At 39.9% G+C, this 20,254-nt stretch overlaps 1 protein-coding gene across 1 annotated transcript in view; it reads right to left on the reverse strand.

The window, feature by feature from the left end:
* The window catches only part of Arid2 (AT-rich interaction domain 2), a 91,230-nt gene that overhangs the window by 20,009 nt on the left and 50,967 nt on the right, over window positions 1–20,254 (reverse strand). The window contains exons 10-14 of the mRNA XM_055626813.1: window positions 18,702–18,783; window positions 16,829–16,963; window positions 16,072–16,268; window positions 12,872–15,711; window positions 4,936–5,084 (exon numbers count right to left, since the gene is read on the reverse strand). Of these exons, the coding sequence (XP_055482788.1) occupies window positions 4,936–5,084; window positions 12,872–15,711; window positions 16,072–16,268; window positions 16,829–16,963; window positions 18,702–18,783 (3,403 nt within the window). The remainder of the gene's footprint in view (window positions 1–4,935; window positions 5,085–12,871; window positions 15,712–16,071; window positions 16,269–16,828; window positions 16,964–18,701; window positions 18,784–20,254) is intronic.

The raw sequence follows: 20,254 nt of genomic DNA on the forward strand, positions 1-20,254 counted from the left end.
ACACACACACACACACACACACACACACACACACACACACACACACAATGTATTCCTAAATCTAACCAATCCAGTCCCTATGTTTCTCGTATGTATGTTTTCAGGGCTGACCACTTAGCACTGAATAACCAAGTGAGTGACCCTTCTCTGAGAAAACCTTTTTCTCCCCCCTCACTAATTGTTAGTTGCCTGTGGCTGTGTGTAGGGAGGAGGCCTCATGGGTTTCCTCACTTGTCCACTTCAGCATGTCTACTCGTGTCATTTACAGCCAGCTCTTGTTTAGGCAGTCATGTTGGTGGGATTTTGTAGATGTAGCTCCTGACAGACAAGAAGACACATCTCACAGCAAACTCCTGCATCCTTCCACTCCTCTTCTGCAATGTTCTTTGAGCCTTAGGTACAGGGAGCTATGTGCACATCCTTTTTTTTTTCTTTTTTTCTTTTTTTTTTGACAGGGTTTCTCTGCGTAGCCTTGGCTGTTTTGGACTTGATTTGTAGACCAGGCCGGCCTCGAACTCACCGAAATCGCCTGCCTTTGCCTCCCTGAGTTTTGGGATCACAGGCATGCGCCACTGCACCCAGCTTGTGTGCACATTCTAAATGGGAAAAATGAAGCATCTAAATGATTCTGAGTAAAGTCCTAGCATGGATACTCACTTTGTTTCCCAGAAAGCTCTAGCACTGTGCACATCACACTGTTCTTGGAAAGCTCCTCACAAAGTCTTCTATCTGAATGTTGCTCAGTGCACATCAGCACATGGCACTTTCATATCCCCACTTTATATTCAAAAAATGGGCCTTCAAACATCATTTTTCAGAAGCACATAGGTAAGTACTAAAGCTGGGATTTCAAACTATATATATGTATGTATATCTAACACCAAAGACTGATTTTTCTCCCCTAACATACCTTAATATGAAGAAATATATTACTAGGTGTAAACTAAGGCATAGTTTTATATTCAGTATTTCTGATACTACAATTTTCTTTTTCTCATGGCCAAAAATTCTGAAGACAAACTAGGTCTAAGAGATTAGCAATGGTTGATAATTCTCTATATTCTATGCATAAATATTGTATGGAATAAATAAATATTAGTAAATTACAGGCTAGATTCCCAATCTAGGAAATGATATTTGTAACATTTTAAATATTTGACACTGAAAACTGTATTACCCTCAATCAATTTTATGCTGTATGAACAGTTTGATGTTTAGTCAATCTTTAAGTAATTGAGATCTTTGGAACTCAATGCTGAAAGAATGGCGTCATGCTCAAAATCAACCAACCAGCTAGGCAATGCACATTGCTACCTGTGTTCGTAATTATGATTTTTCCTAGTAACTTTTTTCTTAGTGTAGAGGTAATGAAGGCTTGGGGAGCACATACTTCTCAAACTAATGCTACCCCAGCACCCACATGGCGGCTCACAGTTGTATTTAACTCCATTTCCAGAGCACCCGGTGCTCTCTCTGGACACTTTGGGCACTAGGCATGCGTGTGGTAAACATGTCATATATGTAGTCCAAACACTCATGTGTTTAAAAAATGAGAAAAAAAAAAAAAAAAGAAAGAAAGAAATAATGTTGTCCCTGATAAGCTGACCACACTTTGGTGGAAAGCCACATGTCTAAGAATGTACGGGCAGCACAAACTGGATTTGATAGATGGGGAAGGAAAGGAGACAAAAGTTATGAGCAGGAAATGTGGGGTAAATCTGATAAAAACACATTGTATGAAATTCTCAAATAATTAAAACAAAAACAAAACAAAACCCAGGAAAGAATGGTACTTCTCTATATGGAGACAGACAATAAAAAATGGAAGTTCTACCAAGCAAATGAAAAAGAAAACCGTTATAGTCTCATATCCCGTTGACATATGGTGAAAGAATGGGTGACTCAGCTTTGTTACAGAGAAAGGTGCTGCCCCACGAATCAAATGCATACTCAAAGTCACTTTTAATACCATAAAGGGATGCAAGTACATAGGTATTTCAACTGAAAATACTAGATATTTTATAATAATTGATCAGTGAACTAAGTAATTTTGGTTTTAAATACAGTGGGAAAACACCCATAGTTTTGATAAAATAGTATTTAAAAATTTCACCTAACCATTTAGTAGACACTGGCTATGACATGTAATTTTTCATTTGGAACAGAACTTGAATCTGAAAAATAAAAGCTCTTCTTTTCTCCTTGTGTTCTTGGTACCTTGAGCCGCTCCCAGTCCACTGGCCACACTGGGCCCTTTTGTAGTTCCTGAGACTGCGTGCCATTCTGACAAAGTCAAATTCCATTCTTCAAGACCCAACTCAAACATAAAGTCTAAAGTGAAACTTTGCCAGCAATCCATGAGTTACAGTAACGGCCTGCTATACTGCTAAGAGCACTGTGAACGGTCTTTTCACAGCACTTACTTAAACTGTCATTTATTTGTTTTGGGCTGTGTATTTCCCCAGGGCCAGAAGTACCTTTTGTACCTATACTTCTTATCACATGAACTATACACTAAAAAAACACTTGATAAGTATTTGTAGATTCAGGTTAATCTTATCATTAATGAGAATTGAAAAAACCACGACAAGCGTTAAGAAGCATTACAGAATACACCTTATTTAGGACAAAAAGTAGCAGGTCACTAAATTATGTAGTGTGGATCACCCTAACTAGATGGGAGTGCGGTCCCCACGCAGCTCATTAAATCCTACAGAACTTGTTGTTGACACATCCTAAGAAAGGCAGTTACTTTTAAACTTTTTTTATCCCCCTGAAATTAAGGATTAAGCCCAAGGCCTAAAATACTTGAACACTGCCCTAAAGCCCTAATCTCACTCTTAAATTCTTAAAAAGTCAACAAACAGCTTTAACAGACTATCTGCTATGTCAGCTATTCTTCACCATTAGCAAACAGAAAAACAAACACAAACTCACAACAAATAAATATAGACACTGCTGCATGAAGTATTAAATTAGCTTACAACACAAGCTGCTACAACAAGAGTAAATAAGGCAGGGGCTGGCAGCAGGGCACCGCAGCAGAGTCTTGCTTAGCATGTGCAAGGCCCTAACCTAAGTCTCATCACTATCATAGCACAGAAACATGGTCAGTTTCAATGAGTAAAATATATATATATATATATATATATTTTTTTTTTTTTTTTTTTTTTTTTTTTGGCTTTTCAAGATAGGGTTTCTGTGTGTAACAATCCAGGATGTCCTGTAACTAGCTTTTGTAGACCAGGCTGGCCTCGAACTCACAGAGATCCACCTGCCTCAGCCTCCCAAGTGCTGGAATAAAAGGCGTGTGCCACACCTGGCTGAATAAAAGAAACCTAAAGTTTCTCTGGGATTTCACTTTAGATCTAGTACATATCCATGTACTATAGACACACTGAAGAAGAAAGAATACTTACTGTTACTAACATGATGAATCTGTAATTTATTCATTTCTTTCATTGAAAAGAAACAAAAAAAAAAACAAAACCACTGATCAAGATGCACTAAGCTGGCATCAGGTACCACTGCTGTGTTGTGACTTAAGTTTGATGAGCATGGGCTTTGCATGGTATTAACAGTTCCCAGGCTATAAAGAAAGCTCACGATCATACCAAAAGCCTGTATATGAAGACATACTTACCTCTAATTAATAAAAAGAGCTAATATAAATTTTTAAGCTGAGAAAATGGAATCTCTGTTCTCAAAGAAATGAGAACTACTTTGCCTTTTTAAGTAAGTGCCCGAGGCTTAGAGTTCTCAAGTGACTCAAGGCAAAGAGTCGTGGCTCAGCTCTGCCAGTAGAAAGAAAGATTTAATTCTACCCAACATCTTTAAATTTTTCTGTGAGTTTAGGAATGCTTTAACCATAGAAGCTTAGTTCCAGCACTTGTTCAGCACACGCAAAAACCCCTGTGTTCCATACCCAGCATACCAAAAGGAACTAAGTGAGTTCAGTCCTGGGGCTACGAGATGGCTCGGTGTGCAAAGTGCTTGCTGCACAAACACAAGGAGATGGATCCGACCCACATAAAAAGACAGACGTAGGCCTGCATCTGTAACATCAGCACTCAGAAGACAGCTGGGTCCTGAGAAGCTCCCTGTAGCCAGCTTAATCACTATGGAGATCCCGGTTTGCACACATGCATCATGCACACACCACAGACACACACACCACACACAGCAGTTCAGTTCTATTTCATGTTAGTCACTAAACTGTGAGATGGTATGACTTCAAACACAATTTTCAAAATGAAAAACAGAATTCATTTTCCAAATGATGCTGCTTCTCAGTAATTTTAGTAATTATTAAATTAGTATAAAAGTAGTTGCTTTTCCAGCAATTTTTAAAGCTGTCACTACACTACCTTTAAAAAAAAACTTACACACAATCAACTTTGGGTTTTCTTTTCTTTGCTAGATCTCACATTGTAGCACACGCTGTCCTCAAACCCATGGCAATCCTATTGCCTCAGCCCCAAATGCTGGGATTACAGGGACAAATGACCACACTTCACTCTATTGTGTCCTCTCCCCACCTTTTATGCAGCCATGGTTGGTCTGGAACTTGCTTTGTAGATCAGGTTGGCAACAAAACTCAAAGATCTGCCTGTTTCTGCTTCCTGAGTGCTGAGATTAAAAGTTGTACCACTGTACCCGGCTTAAAATCAGATTCTTACTCGATTAAAAACTAATGCTCAGCCCCATTCCTTACTAGCACTGAACAGCAGAGTCCTCCCAACCACTGACACAGATCTCTCAGCTGAAGCATGCCTCTTGTTCCATATTAAGTATAATTCTCAACATAAAAGACTCTTCATTACAAGTTATTGGTTTTAGAAGGAAGTGTTATAAATTATATCTGACAGATATTTAAATAAGGAAGCACTCTAAAACAAAGAACACTTTTGGATAAGAAATAAAACAGCCATTTACTTTTTACAGGACTGCCATAGACACATGAAGTTCTGCCCAGGTGTTCTCACTGGATCTGCGTGCTGACCGGATGCACTGAGTGGAGGAGGCTGAGAACTGCTAGGCTGGCCCTGCACTTGCACAGCTGGTGAAGGTGGCATAGCAGTGTTCTGTAGAAAAGCACAAATAGACTTTGTGACAGCACACTGGAAAATGGCACTTTATACTCTATAAGTTCATTAATAATACTGACACATTTCTAACGTAAAACTTCCATTTTGTAATTTTAACTTAATAATTATATTTGAAAAGATGATTTTTATAAAAAAATTAAGTAGTACGATTCTTTTAGAAATGGAACCACAGAAGCAAGATTATGCAGTATGTCACCTCTTGACATCTGCGGGGCCTCCAGAATCCCCATGGATATCAAGATCTGTGTACATTTATATCAACGGCCAAGTACTCGTATATAAGTGTGCATGTGTTCCTATATACTCCGTCATTCCTACATTATATACAATAATTCAAACAACGTAAATACATAAATACAAATAGCTGCGGCACTGTATTGTCCAATTCGTGCTCAGTAAAGAACAATCTTTTTTCTGATATTTTTGATTCAAGTTAATTAAATTCATGAATGTGGAACTGACAGACATGGGCAACAAGAATATATTATTCAAATTAAGAATTTTAGGAAGCAACTCATTTATAGTTTTAAATGAAAATAAAGCCATATGATTTGTCTCTTCAAGAACAGATCAGCTGCAAATTATTGCTTTGAATAATTCTTCCCTGTTAGATTTCATCAGTGCTATAACATGAATCAAAGCAAACCTCAGGTCAGACTTAATGATGAACACAACCATGTAAGGAGAATATCAGACAGAGTAAGATCTTCAGTTACAGTTGGCCCCTGGTGAGTTTTGGGGCTCCAAGCCAGGACTTTCCCAATGCTCGGCAAGTGTACTACCACTGACCTCCAACCATAACTCTTAGTTTTTTTTGAGACAGGGTCTATTATGTTGCTCAAGCTGGCTGGCCTTGAACTGCCATTTGGGCCCAAACAGCTTGGAACACAATCTTTCTGGCCTCAACTCTCAGATGCTGAGACCACACGTACATACCACCATGCCTTGCATATTACAGCCTTGATGGTAACACAGCACAAGGTAGACATACAGACTTCTAAACATAGCCTTTGTTTTGTTCTGTATCTTTAAAAATCTTTAAGAATCACTAAACAAGTATCCTTAAAATTTTTAGGTCATACATTTTCTTGAAATACCTGAAAGGAAAACATATTACTTTTCTTATAGAAACACTAGCATTTTAAAGAATTGTTTAAAAGTTTGGTAGATGGAGAATATAGTTGTTTGTTCATTAGTAATATCAGCACAGTATGGCAAATACTAAAAGTGCTACATCCCTAAGATTAAAAGCCACAATTCTTTTTCTAAGTCAAAACAAAAACATGAGGCCTTAATGTTGCAAAATAAATAAACAGATAGATAGATAGATAGATAGATAGATAGATAGATAGATAGATAGATAGATAAGCGAAAAGAAAATGATGGAAACTTTGTAACAGAAATGAGAAGTCATGAGCTGAGTCCTGGGACTGAGGCAGAGACTGGGTTGGCAGAGTGCTTGCCCAGGGTGCACAGTCCTGGAGTTGATCTCTCACATGGGAAGCCAGATATGTAGTTTGCTACCCTGCAACTCTGAGAAGCTATCCCAGGGTCTCCCCCATGCTAGCAAGCAGTCTACACTGGGATTACATGACTGTAACACTAGCACTTGGGGGTGGAGGCAGGTGATCAGAAGTTCAAGGTCATTATCAGCTATGAGTTCCAGGCCAGCATGGGATACAGAACTTGTTCTTTTTTAAGATTACTTGTTCTTTTTTAAGATTTATTTATTAGGTATACAATGTTCTGTCTGCATGTACACATGCACACCAGAAGAGGGCAACAGATCTCATTATAGATGGTTGTGAGCCACCATGGGGTTGCTGGGAATTGAACTTGGGACCTCTGGAAGAGCAGCCAGTGCTCTTAACCTCTGAGCCATCTCTCTAGCCCCAGAACTTGACAAGAAAGAAAAAGGAAGCAAGCAGAAATGTTTCCTTCTAAGCTCAGGGAGGAAGCCTACTCTGAGAATGCAGCTCAAGTTGCTGCTGCGATGGGCTATCAGCTCTGAATGTAAGAATGAGAGAATAAATGTATGAACAACATAGTGACACTGATGTCATAGAAAGATTTTCCAGCACAACAGCTCAGGACTCAACTGTTCGGTCTATTTTCACCTGTTGAGTACATATGCATGTGTGTGTGCCTGTGTGTGAAGGGACAACTTTGCGGAGTAGGCTCGCTTTCACCACCACAGGTTTTGGAGATGGTTTTATGTGCCATCTTGCCAGCCCTAAACCCTCAATGTGGCCTTTTTTAAACAGCTTCTGTGACCTGGGCTACCTCATTCCTTTCTTTGAAACTTGGTTTTCTCCTTTTGTAAGTACAGGAAATGCAATCTGACTAATGAGATGAAATCACACACGAAGCCCGTAGAATCTCATCCCATGACAAATGTTACTATCACTACTGGAATAGAGAGACAGAGAACACACACAGGTCTTCAGTTCAGCAGGTGCAATGAACCTACTACAAATGTCTCTCGATGGGTTAATAACACACATGCAGATCAGCCACAGAGACAGATTCCCGTCTCTAATGGGTGGGAGAAAGAACATAAATGGTGTCAAATCGTTTTCTTAAAACGAGAACTCTGAATAGGAAATTGTGAATTCAATAACTGAGAAGAGAACCTCACAAGTACAAATCTCAAGAGTAAGAAGTTACAATAGACTAGAATTTTACTTAAATGAAGCGCCTATTGAGGTTCACAAGTTTTCCTGACTATTGCCACTTAAATTGAAGTTTTACTGAATGTCCAGGATGTGTATAAAGGTTTGACTTTCACAAATCCAAGACTTTTATCTTTTTGATGATTGTGAAAGTCTTACTGGGTCACAAAAAACTGAATAACAAGGCATCATGTGACATTTTCATCCCAAATGTTAACAAGGGATATGGCAAGGGTGACTGAAGTTGGTCTAAGATGTGAATTAAGAATTCACATATTCACTAAACACAGTGTGTGCAGAACATTTTAGAATCCTAATTCAAACAAACTTTAACAACACACACACACACATACTTTAAAAGAAAACTAGAGGACCTGAAATACAAACTGATATGAGGGAATGTAAAGAAACCACTAGTTCCCTTAAGTACAATTTGGTATTATAGTTTCACGGATCCGTTTAAAAGAAATAAAACTGAACTGTAGTGAAATGTTTGTATTTGTTTTGAAAGGAAGGGGCAGGTAGAAAGGAACAGAGAAATCGAAACAGCAAAATGTGACTACTATTTGAAGGTAGCTGGCTCTGTCTTTGCAGAACATATACAAATATTTTTAAATATTAAGTAAGTTAAAGTTTGAAGAATTAGGTCTTAGGGGCTGGAGAAATGCTCTTCCAGAAGACTGTGGTTCAATTACTAGTATCCACAAGGAGGCTCACAACCATTCTAAATCCAGGTCCAAGAGATCCAATGCCCTCTTATGGCTTCCACAGACACCAGGCATGGTCATGGTACACAGACACACATACAGGCAAAACACCCACACTCATAATAACAATAACAATAACAATAACAATAATAATAATAATAATAATAATAATAATAATAATAATAATAATAATAATAAAAGGCCCTTTGCACAAGAAGGCAGAGCTGGGGTCCTCTCCCTCAGCATCATTTCCAGTGAACATGAAATGAAGGCTAGCCATAGCCAGCACTCAGGCACAGATACAAGAAGCTTCAATAAGGATTTTAAGTGGTTAGCTCTAGAGGAATATTATGTCATCATTCTTCACTGAGAAGAACCAGGGTTTTTTTTTTTTGTTTTTTTTTTTTGTTTTTTTTTTTCCCCAAGTCATGCTTTTTTAATTTTTGCTGTTGTTTTTCCCCCCAGAGACAAGGTTTATCTGTGTAGCCTTGGCTGTCCTGGACTCACTTTGTAGACCAGGCTAGCCTCGAACTCACAGTGATCTGCCTACCTCTACATCATTGAGTGCTACAATTAAAGGCATGCGCCACCACAACCAGCTCAAATTATACTTTTTAAAATCAATGTGAAAAAGGCTTGAACAAGGCAGTAACAAAATTAATATACAGGGGATGTAAAAAAAAAGTTATTTGTTTTGTAATATAAAATTAACAAAAATGTTCAAGAATACGGCAATTTTAGTTCTAGAAACAACAGTATTCATTTTGTTAAGCTATAATCTTGCTTCCTTTATCATTTGTTCAAGAGGAAATTATGGCTAAAAATTCCAGATACCACTGACTGTACTGTGATATGACATTCCTAAATCCCTTCCTAATTTAAGTATTAAAAACTTTGAGTAAGACTAGCACTTTAACCTGTGTTAGTGCAGGTGAGCAGGATGGTCAGGAGCTACACCCTGTGACAACTGAACTCTAGGAGCTGCTGGCGCGTACCGCTTCAAAAGCTGCAAAGGTTAACGCACACGCAGGCCTGTGCGTTGAGTGCACCGCGTCTGACTGCGCAGCTCTTTCCAGGAGACTGAGAGAATAACAGCAATCACGGGAAGAAGCATTTCTTGGTGTGTGTGAGGATGAAAACTACACACTGACTTTCTTTCACTTCTACTATTCCTGTTTTCTTTAATTACACTCTAAAAATACTGAATAAGACAATCCAAAAATTAAGTTCTAAAATTTGAAGCTTTCTGAGCATCTGGCATGACAAGTGGAAAATTGCCTTCTTATGTCTTTGTACCACCCACAGAAATAGTCAGGAAACACATTGTATAAGCATGTATACATACACACACATACACACACACATATGACATGTGCTTATATATAAGACTATAAAAAGGAAGCTTATTTTGTGTTTATAGTTAGTTCCTATCCTCAGGATATCTTATATATTCTTAAAGTATTTTAAAATTAAAGAAAGGAAACACATAAAATCTGTAAAATGTTTGGTCTAAAGCACCTTTCATAGGGGCTTCAGCTTCTACTAAATTTTTATTCTTATCGAATATAAAAATGTGTAATATCTAATATCTGTCAGTCTGTTTTGTAAGGACATACAGAAACACAAAACGAAGACAGGCTTCCTGGTAGAGCCTTTGTTAGCTATGGCAATATGCAACTACACTACAAATTTGAACAACACTTTAAAACAAACAAAAACTGAAATGATACCCTTGTGGCTTGTTAAAATGATTGCCTATGATAACAGTAAATGTGCTCTTCTAAAGGCTAAATATTCCCCTGTTAACCAGCTGAGACAATTTCTCAAGCTTCTTTTCAAAGGGAGGAACAAATTAAGCTTGGTGGATCAGATTTGTAAGCCCATCACTCGGGAACTTGGGGCAAGACAGTCATGAGTTAGAGGCCAGCTGAGGCTACATAGCACGATACTGTCTCAGAAACCACACCAAGCCAGGAAAGAAGTGAAAAACACTGCACTATACCACTTACCACTAAGAATGTGTCCTGTAAGACCACACACACATGAAACACATTAGGTACAACTTAAGTAAACTACTTGTATAAAAAAAAAAAATTAACACGTTCCCAAAAGCTGGGCATAATGGCATACAGTTGTAGCCCCAGCAGGAGGGAGAAGCAGGCAGTTGCCTGTGGGTTTAAAGCCAGCCTGGTCTAGACAATGAGTTCAAGGCCAGTCAGAGCTACAGAAGGAGGCCCTGTCTCAAAAATAAAAACAAACAAACAAAAAATAAAACTAATAAAATACAAGTTATCAGATCATGGGATTAACAGTTACAGAACATGTGTTTTTCATGATGCTGAAAAAAAAAAAAACAACCTCCATTTATTTTTAAGTTTCTAATCTTTACATCATTTCATTTGTAAGTATGTTAATGAGATTTTTTTGTTTGTTTTGCTTCTAACAGACATCAATTCATGGGAAATGCAGAGGGTAGGCAGGCCATCTAGAAATAGTACTCTATAAGCTGGATTTGGAACCTGCACAATAACAGATTTTAAATAAATAGCTATAAAGAAATCTGCCATGAGGCAGACACAATTTTTTAAATTCTCTATGTATTTCCATTTGAATATCATGTATAAATAATGAAAGGGGGAAAATATCCTATCTTGGACCCCGTAAGCTACCAATTCAAATAGTGAACCAAAAGGCATTAAACCAAGGCCTAAAAATGCCACCTGGGGAATGTAAATGGAGACTGAAGAATGTAGGCAACAGAGGGAATGATTCTTTAGGAGTGAGCACGCTCTGAGGCCGGAGCAGAGAGAGCTGTGACTTTGTGGGAAAAGCATATCTAGCCCCTACCTGTGTTTCCTCTTGTACAGGGAGCTCAAGCAGACCTGCACACTGTGGATATTATCCACCACAGTGGATGTGTTTCGTCCTCATGGAGCTCCTGCAGACTTCACACTCCTCTTTTCACAAGTATCAACTTTGGAGATAGAGGATGTAGCTTTGGGCTGTGGGGGTGGCAAAGCAAGCCATTCTACCACTGGGTTATACTTTCAGTTTGGGATATAGTTTTTTAAAAAGTGAACTGCGTTCTCACAGAAAATTAGTCGCAGTTTAAAACATACTTTTCAGTCTGGCAACAAAATGTCTGATTTTAATAGTCCAACTTACCTGCATACAACTAATATGCTTACAGTTTTAGTATTAGTGCCCTAAACTGATCAGTTAGTAACACTAACGTCTTAGGCACAACACTTCAAATCATTCAAAAGTTAGGCAAAAGACGATTTTCTAGAAGTTTGCAGAGCAGCTGCTTACAACAGGAAAGTCAAACTCCTGAGTTAGGAGATTGAACCAGGCCCCCTCTGCTACAGCACAGGGGTTAGCAGTGTTTGCTAATAGGATTAGGGAAGATTCAGTGAGAAGAGGCTTTTGTATAGAGTCCTCAGTGAAGTCCTAATACCAGCTAACCTCACTGTTCTTCCTGCTTACTGAGCTTTCCTATTGAATATCATCCAAATGGAAGATTAAGAACACACAAAAATGAGGGTAAATGAAATAATTCAATAACATTAGAGTTTTTTTTCTGATCTAGTTTGATTTGGTGTCATTTTATTTAGGTTTCTTTTTTGTTTTTTTGAGACAGGATCTCTGTATTTAGTCCTGGATGTCTGGAACTTGCATTGTAGGCCAGGCTAGCCTCGAACTCACAGAAATCTGTCTGTCTTTGCTGTGTGCAGGGATTAAAGGTGTGCCCCACCACGCTTGGTTTTTTTTTTTTTTTTCTTTTTCTTTTTTAATTATTTTTATTTTATGTGTATTGGTATTTTGCCTGCATGTATGTCTGTGTGATGTTGTCAGATCTTGGAGTTAACAGACAGTTGTGAGCTGCCACGTGGGTGCTGGGAATTGAACCTGGGCCCTCTGGAAGAGCAACAAGTGCTCTTAACCACTGAGCTATCTCTCCAGCCCCCTTATTTAGATTTCTGACAGACCCCAGAAGGAAAATCAATCAGACGTTATGTAATCAGGATGAACTGAGACGTTCACATATAGTAAAAATTTAAAATCCAACTTATTGAATGTCTACTTTACACTCAACATTACATCATTTAGGTTAAAATGTCAACACATGGAACTAAACAATCAGTTGGCATTACTACCAGGTACACAGTGTTCACTATAAAAGGTGAAACCGCATACACAAAACTGCAAGAGCCCTTACCTTGAATGCTAGAGTGAAGAGCTGAAAACTGTTTCATAGACAAAGAAAGGGCAGGGAAGTTTAAGCAGACATGCCCTGGCACCATCACTGCTTAAGTTGGCCGTAAGTAATTCATTCAGCCCCGTCTGCAGATGCCATTTAGTGAAGTGAACAGGAGGGACTCACCTGTGGGACCGCGCTCTGTATGTAGGCTGGTGGGTGCTGCTTTTGCTGAGCAGCACTTTCTATTGCTACTTTGGCCACGGTGCTTGGATCGGCCCCCGCTGGGACCGCAACCATCGTTGCACTGCAGCCAGCATTGTTGGGGTCACTGATCCTGACAATCCTAACTCCTACTTTATTTGGAATTCCCGGGACTGCCTCCCTATCGTTGTCTTCTGCTGGCCTCTTTACAGTTTTGCACTCAGCTGTGCCATTTGAGGACCGAACGTCAGACGACAGAGCACAAGGGGACACTCTGGATCCTGAGTGGGGAACGGCTAGGATTTGATGGCCCTGTATGACAGGGGTGGTACAAGGTGGCGAGACAACTACACTTGGGCGTTGCTGAGGCACATCTGAATTCAAACTTGAAGCGAGAGGTCCGTTAGGCAAATCAGTACCACTGAAGGGCTGTGTTGCCACACTTGAGGCTTCCTGCACACTGCTTATGGACGGTGAGCCGCCCAAAGTTAGCACAGGCCCATTAGAAACTCTTTCTAGTTGGTCGCCTTTGGCAGGATCTTGCTGAGTGGCATCTGAAGTCCCTTGTGGGTCTAGTGGAGATATCTCACCATTTCCTACATGATTAGAAGTTTTGTGATTTGGAATGTTTCTGCTTAAATGAGAACCATCTCCTTTATCAAAATCACAGATTCCATTAACGAGCGTTTTTTTCAGATCACTTTCGATATCCTGCATGTCCATTGGTTCCGAGTTCTGTTTTCCAGATGCTCCATTCTCACCTAGCTCCAACGATGGCCCATTGCTGATTGGTGAGCACTGATTAGTCTCACTCTGAATTTTCCCTGAGTTTGAAGGAGGTAGACTTGAGTCACTGTACTTTCTCCCATTTAAAAGACTTCCCACCTGTATTTCACTTTCACTTGTATCCCCATTGCTGGTGTTTGTGGTTCCTTGTCGGCAGGACGGATTCTCCATGACTTCAATTTTCCGTTCATGAACATGTAAACCTGTTGCTTCCTTTGCTTCCTCCTCCTTTTGGCAAATTATCTTATCGCCTTTGAATGGGGGGGTAGCAGCGGTACACGGTGATTGTCCAGCTGGAAGCGTTTGCACCTGAAGTCCGGCTCCTGCCTGAGCTCCGCTCACGCTAATTCCCGCTGGAGCAATGAGCTGAGCTGCATTTCCCTGACTCACAGTCGCAGTTGCAAAACTGGTATTTGGCACAACTGTTATGGTTACCTGGTTGCCAGAAGTCCCTTGGAAAATGGTTGCTGGGCTATTTGAGATCAGTGGACCCGGCAGTATTTGTAAGTTCGAAATGGGCACAGTTTGCACTCCCCCTGCGGGCGGCATTGCACTTTGGACCAACTGAACATTCTGCTGCCCAACCAGGAGCTGCTGAGCTGGAGTTTGCCCCTGCACTCCAAAACCAGCTGCTTGGTTATTGGCCACCTGATAGAGCACCTGCGGGCTGGGGGCTCTTGCATTGTTAGGGGGAGGAATCTGTGGGGCCGGGAGGATAAGCTTACCCCCTGGGGTTGAAGGACCCCGCTTTGGAAGCAGCAACTGTTTTATCAGACTAGACTCAGTGGAAGCAGGCTGACCAACTCCTGCATTTGTTTGCTGAGGCTGAACTTGCATCTGTACTTGCTGTGGCTGTTGAACTTGTACCTGTACCTGCTGTGCTGGAGGTGCTGGTGAATGCTGCTGCTGTTGCTGCCTCTTCACAGAAAGCATTTGACTGACAGTAGGAGGTGGTCCCTGTGATTGAAGGGTGGAAGATGATGACATGGCAGTAGGGACTTGGTTATTAGTAGCTGGGACAGGTGATGGTGAAGAAGATGGAGTTATATTTGGTTGCCCAGTTAGCTGCACTGTCTGACCAGCTGGGAGAGCTGCCGGATTAGCAAGAACAATTTGGTGAATGGCTGGTGCATAAGTCTGACCTTGTTGCGCTGGCTGGCTCACAATCACTACACTTTGCTGGGGTGGCTGCTGTGGTTGTTGAATAGGCTGCTGGACCACTGTTGATGAAACTTGCTGAGAAGGAAGTGGCTTGGGTGCAATGTTCTGGAATCCCACCCTGGAGGGCTGTGGACTTGGAACACCAGCTATGGTGACCACCTGTCCCGTAGCTACCTGGAAATTCTGTACTGAAGTTGCTGAGACGATGTTGGATGCAGAAGTTGTTACGTACTGTGGGGGAGCTATGATGACAGTGTCTTGTGGTTGGCTACCAACTGCTGTCTGTTGAGATGAAGTGTGCATAGGTTGTGGTGATGTGGTGATTAACTGCTGACCCTGTGAAACTGTAGACGTACATGCTGGTATGTTCTGTACTCGTCCAAATATATGACTCTGTGGTACAGTTTGCTGAATTACTGTAACAGGAGTGCCTGAAGGAATCTGTCCTGGTACAACTGTGTGTAATGGAGATGGCTGTGGCATCACGGACGGATGGTGAAGCAAGGTCTGAGAATTCACAACCGTAACCGGCTGTGGCCCAGTGCTATGATTCTGAACCACAGAGCTCTGGGCAGGTCCCCCTCCAACAGCAATGCTCACAGGAACTGCTGTTTGGGGCAGAGAATTCTGGATCACAGTTGCCTTAACAACTTCACAAGGAATTGGAGCTTTATTCTGAATGACAGTCACTGGAGAATTTTGTTGCTGGTGGGTATGAACCGAAGGATTTGGTGGAATTCTAGAAACAGTCTGTGCCACAGTATGAACACCTTGTACTGGAAAAGACATTTGTGTTGCAGTCAAATTTGAAGATTGATTGGTAACAGACGTCCTCTGAAAATGACTTCCTACAGCTTGTGATCCATGAGGGATCCCTGTATACATGGAGAAAAGGAAAGTTCCAAGTGATGTAACTGCAAAAGGACAAATGTCTTATCTTATTTAATACATGGGGAAGGGTGTAAAGAAATTAATGCCCAAGAAAGATGAAACATAAAAGTATGATGACACCCAGGAGAAAGACTATAGGAAGCACAGGGCAAGGTTATCACTTAATAGACATTTAAATTCTGGTTATACGATAGCAATACTTAAAACATTTAAAAACTTCGGTATGTTGCTATTTGCCTGTAATCCCAGCTTTCAGGAGGCTGCCAAGTTTGAGGCCAGCATGGGTTGTACAGCAAGACATGCCTATGAATAAAATAAGTAAATTTAAGATTTAAAATGAATACCTGCAGGTGAAGGGGTTGGAGATACGTCAGCAACAGAATCAACACGAACAACAGGAGTGGAAATTGGCTGTTGCTGATAGTACATCTGAATGGGGAGGGGAATAGCCCTCCGTTTCACACCTATTACATGGATGTGCGCCTGCCCACTGTTACTGGAATCCTCCACTCTCTTCACTGTATGATTTGGAAAAACTGTTCTGTAAAATAACACATACTCAATTATGAAAACCAGCACAAGAACACAACACTGCCTCTAGAAATGCTTAAAGCATAGCCACTGCTGCTTATGTATGGACCAATTTGCTTCACAATGTCATATTGTGCAAAAGTAGAATGCAAGGAAAGATATAAGATTAATTCTCTAATTAAAAAGCATTATTTATTAATAATGTTGAATTGCATATATAACTAGTTTAAAAGCACTTATTTTATGAATTTAGCAAGTATCAAAAAGCCTCATCTTTGGTCAGATTCATATTAATTGCATATTAGTATTCAAGACTTAAAAAAAGAACATCTTCAACATGCCAAAGTAGGTGGGAGGAAAAGGAGAATTTGATTTCTTACTTTTAATTCTTTGATAACCTCATCATGCCTCAACACAGTGGCTCATAAATTGCTTTTACCTAAGCCTCTACTACATTAATGCCAACACGTGGGAAACTTCAAGTAGTAGAGATACAAAAATAGAAATGGTGTTTTCTCTAGTGTGTAAGAACAACCAACATAACGGGGTTTGAAGAGCTTTGCGCATTACCTAAGACACTTGTAAAACCCAGTTGATGTGAGGATACCACCACGAGCTAGTTTACTACAGGTGGAGAGATACTCGGAATACATTTCTGCCCGAGAGACTGAACAATCCGGATTTACTTCAAAATGAGCATTTAGCCTAAAAAGAGAGAGAGAGAGAAATAAGGACAGTATATACCATAGGAAGCCCTGTGTTTAGCTATGTTAAAAGATCGTGTGTTATACTGATAATTATTTCAACTAATCTAGTTTCACTAAATCATGTCAGTAGTAAACACACACAGTAGGTTTTAGATTTAATGAAATAGAACAATTACTTATCACACTTATTACAGTATCATAAAGAGTCACATCTCAGTGAGGGGAAGGATGGTCTGTTAGCAACCAATACTCTCTAAGAAGCAGTGTCCCCAATGGTCGTCTGCTGTGGATCTGTCTTGCAATAACTCCTAATCATAGGCAACATAATAAGCACTAAGGTCAAGGAAACAGTGAAAAACTGAACTAAATTTTTCTTTGCTCTTAGATCAGATTCCTTTAGCCAAGAATTACCAAACTTTTCAACTATGCCATCAAGCAATGACATGCTAAACACTGCCACGCTCATGTCAAAACACTTCCATTTGCTACTTCATAACAAGCTAATACATATTTCTTTTTTGAAGCAACTTAGCTTTGTAAAATCTATTTTGTGATCTAACTATACAAAACAGGCTGCCTTGGCTATTCCTCAAAGATTTAATCAAACAGTAACAATGATAAAATAATTTCCTTTTCTCCTTGTCAAAAGTGGCAGTAACACACTGGGATGTGAAGAAGTCTGCATGTACACACACTCACATGTTTTAATGTGGTGGTGGCTTGTGCTCTTTCCAACTTTCACAATCCTCTATGGTCTCAGAGTTCAAAGGCAGATAGCCAACACATCATTTAAGTTACAATGCAGAAGGCTAACAGATCCAGCTAGCATTAGAAGAAGAATCCTCAAGGATAAACAGATAAGGTGTGAAAACTGAGAAGGTGAAGACGCGAATCAAGACACTTCAAACAGCAAAGCACAGGGGTCTGGGAAGCTCCCACAAAACATCAACTGCAGAACACAGAGGCAGGAGCCTGGGCTGGGAGACAGTGCTGGAGAAGGGGAGAGGGCCAAGGAGTTTTCAGGGCCTCAAAAACAACACCCGTACAACGAATTACCCAGCACAGCACCTCACCAGCTCTGCATATGCTTTGCTCACACAGTGGCTGATTTTGACCACACAGTCTTCTCAAGCAAACGATATACTATGTTGAGTTTTTTCAAGGCTGACACACTAGCTGGTCTATCACTGGATTAATTTTCCCTCACTAACCATGGAAAGGAAAGCTGGACTACCTTTGGATACAAAGATTTGCTTTAAGCCAGGTGTGCTGGTGTCTACTGTACTCTCTGTCCTTGAGAGGTTATATTCAACCAGCCTAGGCTACATAGCAAGGACTTGCCTCAAACACAAAACCAAAAGCCAAAAAAAGATGACATTTTTCTTTAAATGAAAAAGACAATATTTAACAACAAATCCTTTTTAACACTAGTCCAATTCAGTTTTAACAAGGCAATTTAAGAACAGACTTTGAAAGCTGACAAACAGGACTTTCTACAAAGCAAAAGATAACTTTTTAACACAAATGTTATTCCAGAGGCATTAAATGGCATAATGACATTCTAGTTAGGCTTTTTTAATTTAAAATTTTTGGATGAATTCTTTTCTTTCAAATCATACCGAAGTATAGGTGAAATAGCTTGTTTATACAACTTGGGTCTGCTCTTACTGAAAACTGCCTAGTGACTGCTGAACCTGCTTTTTTTCTGTAAAGCCTGAATAGAAACAAGCACTTACCACTGACAAGCAAACTTCTCACTATCTATCTCCACTATGCCCGGAGGTGGAGCGGCATGCTGGGCTACTACTGCTCTGCAAGCTGAAGAAAAAGATGCATTAGCCATATCACTTAGAAAACAGAGTAACTACATGCTACAGTCATGGGTACTGAACCAGTTATGTATAAACAATGCCTTCTACAAAGGTATGGAAATACATGAAAGCAAAGTCACCTGTATTATAGCACGTGCTATGTTTGAAAGTCTTCCTGTTTTGCTCAGTGTCATAACATTTAAATAATAAAATGGATAATTTAGCTACTAAAATATAAACTAGTTTCCCATTTTTAGAAACTGATTGGTTACATAGTTATAATTTTCTCCAATTATTTGGTATGTAGGTACACGTTTAAAAAATATATAAAAAATCAGCCACAAGCTGGGCACGGTGGTGCTCTCTGGGAGGCAGAGACAGTGGATCTCTGTGAGTTCAAGGCTGGCCTGATCTACAAAACGAGTCCAGTACAGCCAAGGCTACACAGAGAAACCCTATCTAGAAAACAAAAACAAAAAAACCAAACCAAACCAAAATAAAACAAAGCAGAAAACCTCAGCCACAAAGTGATTAAAATTGAACGTGATTTGAGGCAAGTAGCACAGTTCTGGGATCGAGGCTCAGTGGCAGGATGCTTGCCTGAGATACAAGGCCTTACATTCAACCACAGCACTGCAACCAAAAAATAAACAAGTGAACAAGCAAACAGGTTAAGGGCACTAGCTCAATAAATGCCTGTCAGCTTAGTTACACAATGTACTGGAAGTAATAAATTCATTTTTAACTTTAAAAGATGAATATTAATTCTACAGAATTTCTAGGATAAGACTGAGCAAAAAGTGGGATGATTACCAATTTGAGGAAAAGGACCTGTCTCAAAAAAAAAAAAAAAAAAAGTTTGCTTTATATAAATAATAAAAATGAACTCTGCAGTGTTGGCACATTCGAGGCCTATGCTCCAGTACCAACACCAAAACACCTTCTTCCCGAGGTTTATTAGTTGCTTCTCTGGCAGACATTCTCACATATTAAATGAAGTAAATCTGCACTGCAAGATGTTTTCAAGAATAAAATGAAAACCCATGACACAAAGCAGTTTTTCAGTATCAGAAGCAGTGCACTGGGATACAAGAATGTTCAACACTAAGCACCATTACAGTTTCTTAGCCCAGTGGTCGTGACAAACAGCATCTGCATCTCACAGAACCCGTTAGAGTCAAAGGTCTCAGGTCCCACCTGAGTAGCCATTCAGAAATCTGTGCTGTGCGTAAGCCATCAGATGACTCTGGTGTACTCTCTGGTGTACTCCTGTGAACCAGTATGCTAAGTAGCAAGCATCATTTTTATAAATGTCTTGTGAAATACCTTTTCAGAAAGAGGCCTATCCTAAGAGGAAGCAACAAGTCAAATAGTTCATAATTCTCTGATTTTAACCAAGAGAGAGAGAGAAAAAGAAAGAAAGAAAGAAAGAAAGAAAGAAAGAAAGAAAGAAAGAAAGAAAGAAAGAAAGAAGTAAC

Source organism: Psammomys obesus, unplaced genomic scaffold (genome assembly GCF_907164565.1).
Source record: "Psammomys obesus unplaced genomic scaffold, mPsaObe1.curated_primary_1811, whole genome shotgun sequence".
In the NCBI taxonomy this organism is placed as follows: Eukaryota; Metazoa; Chordata; class Mammalia; order Rodentia; family Muridae; genus Psammomys; species Psammomys obesus.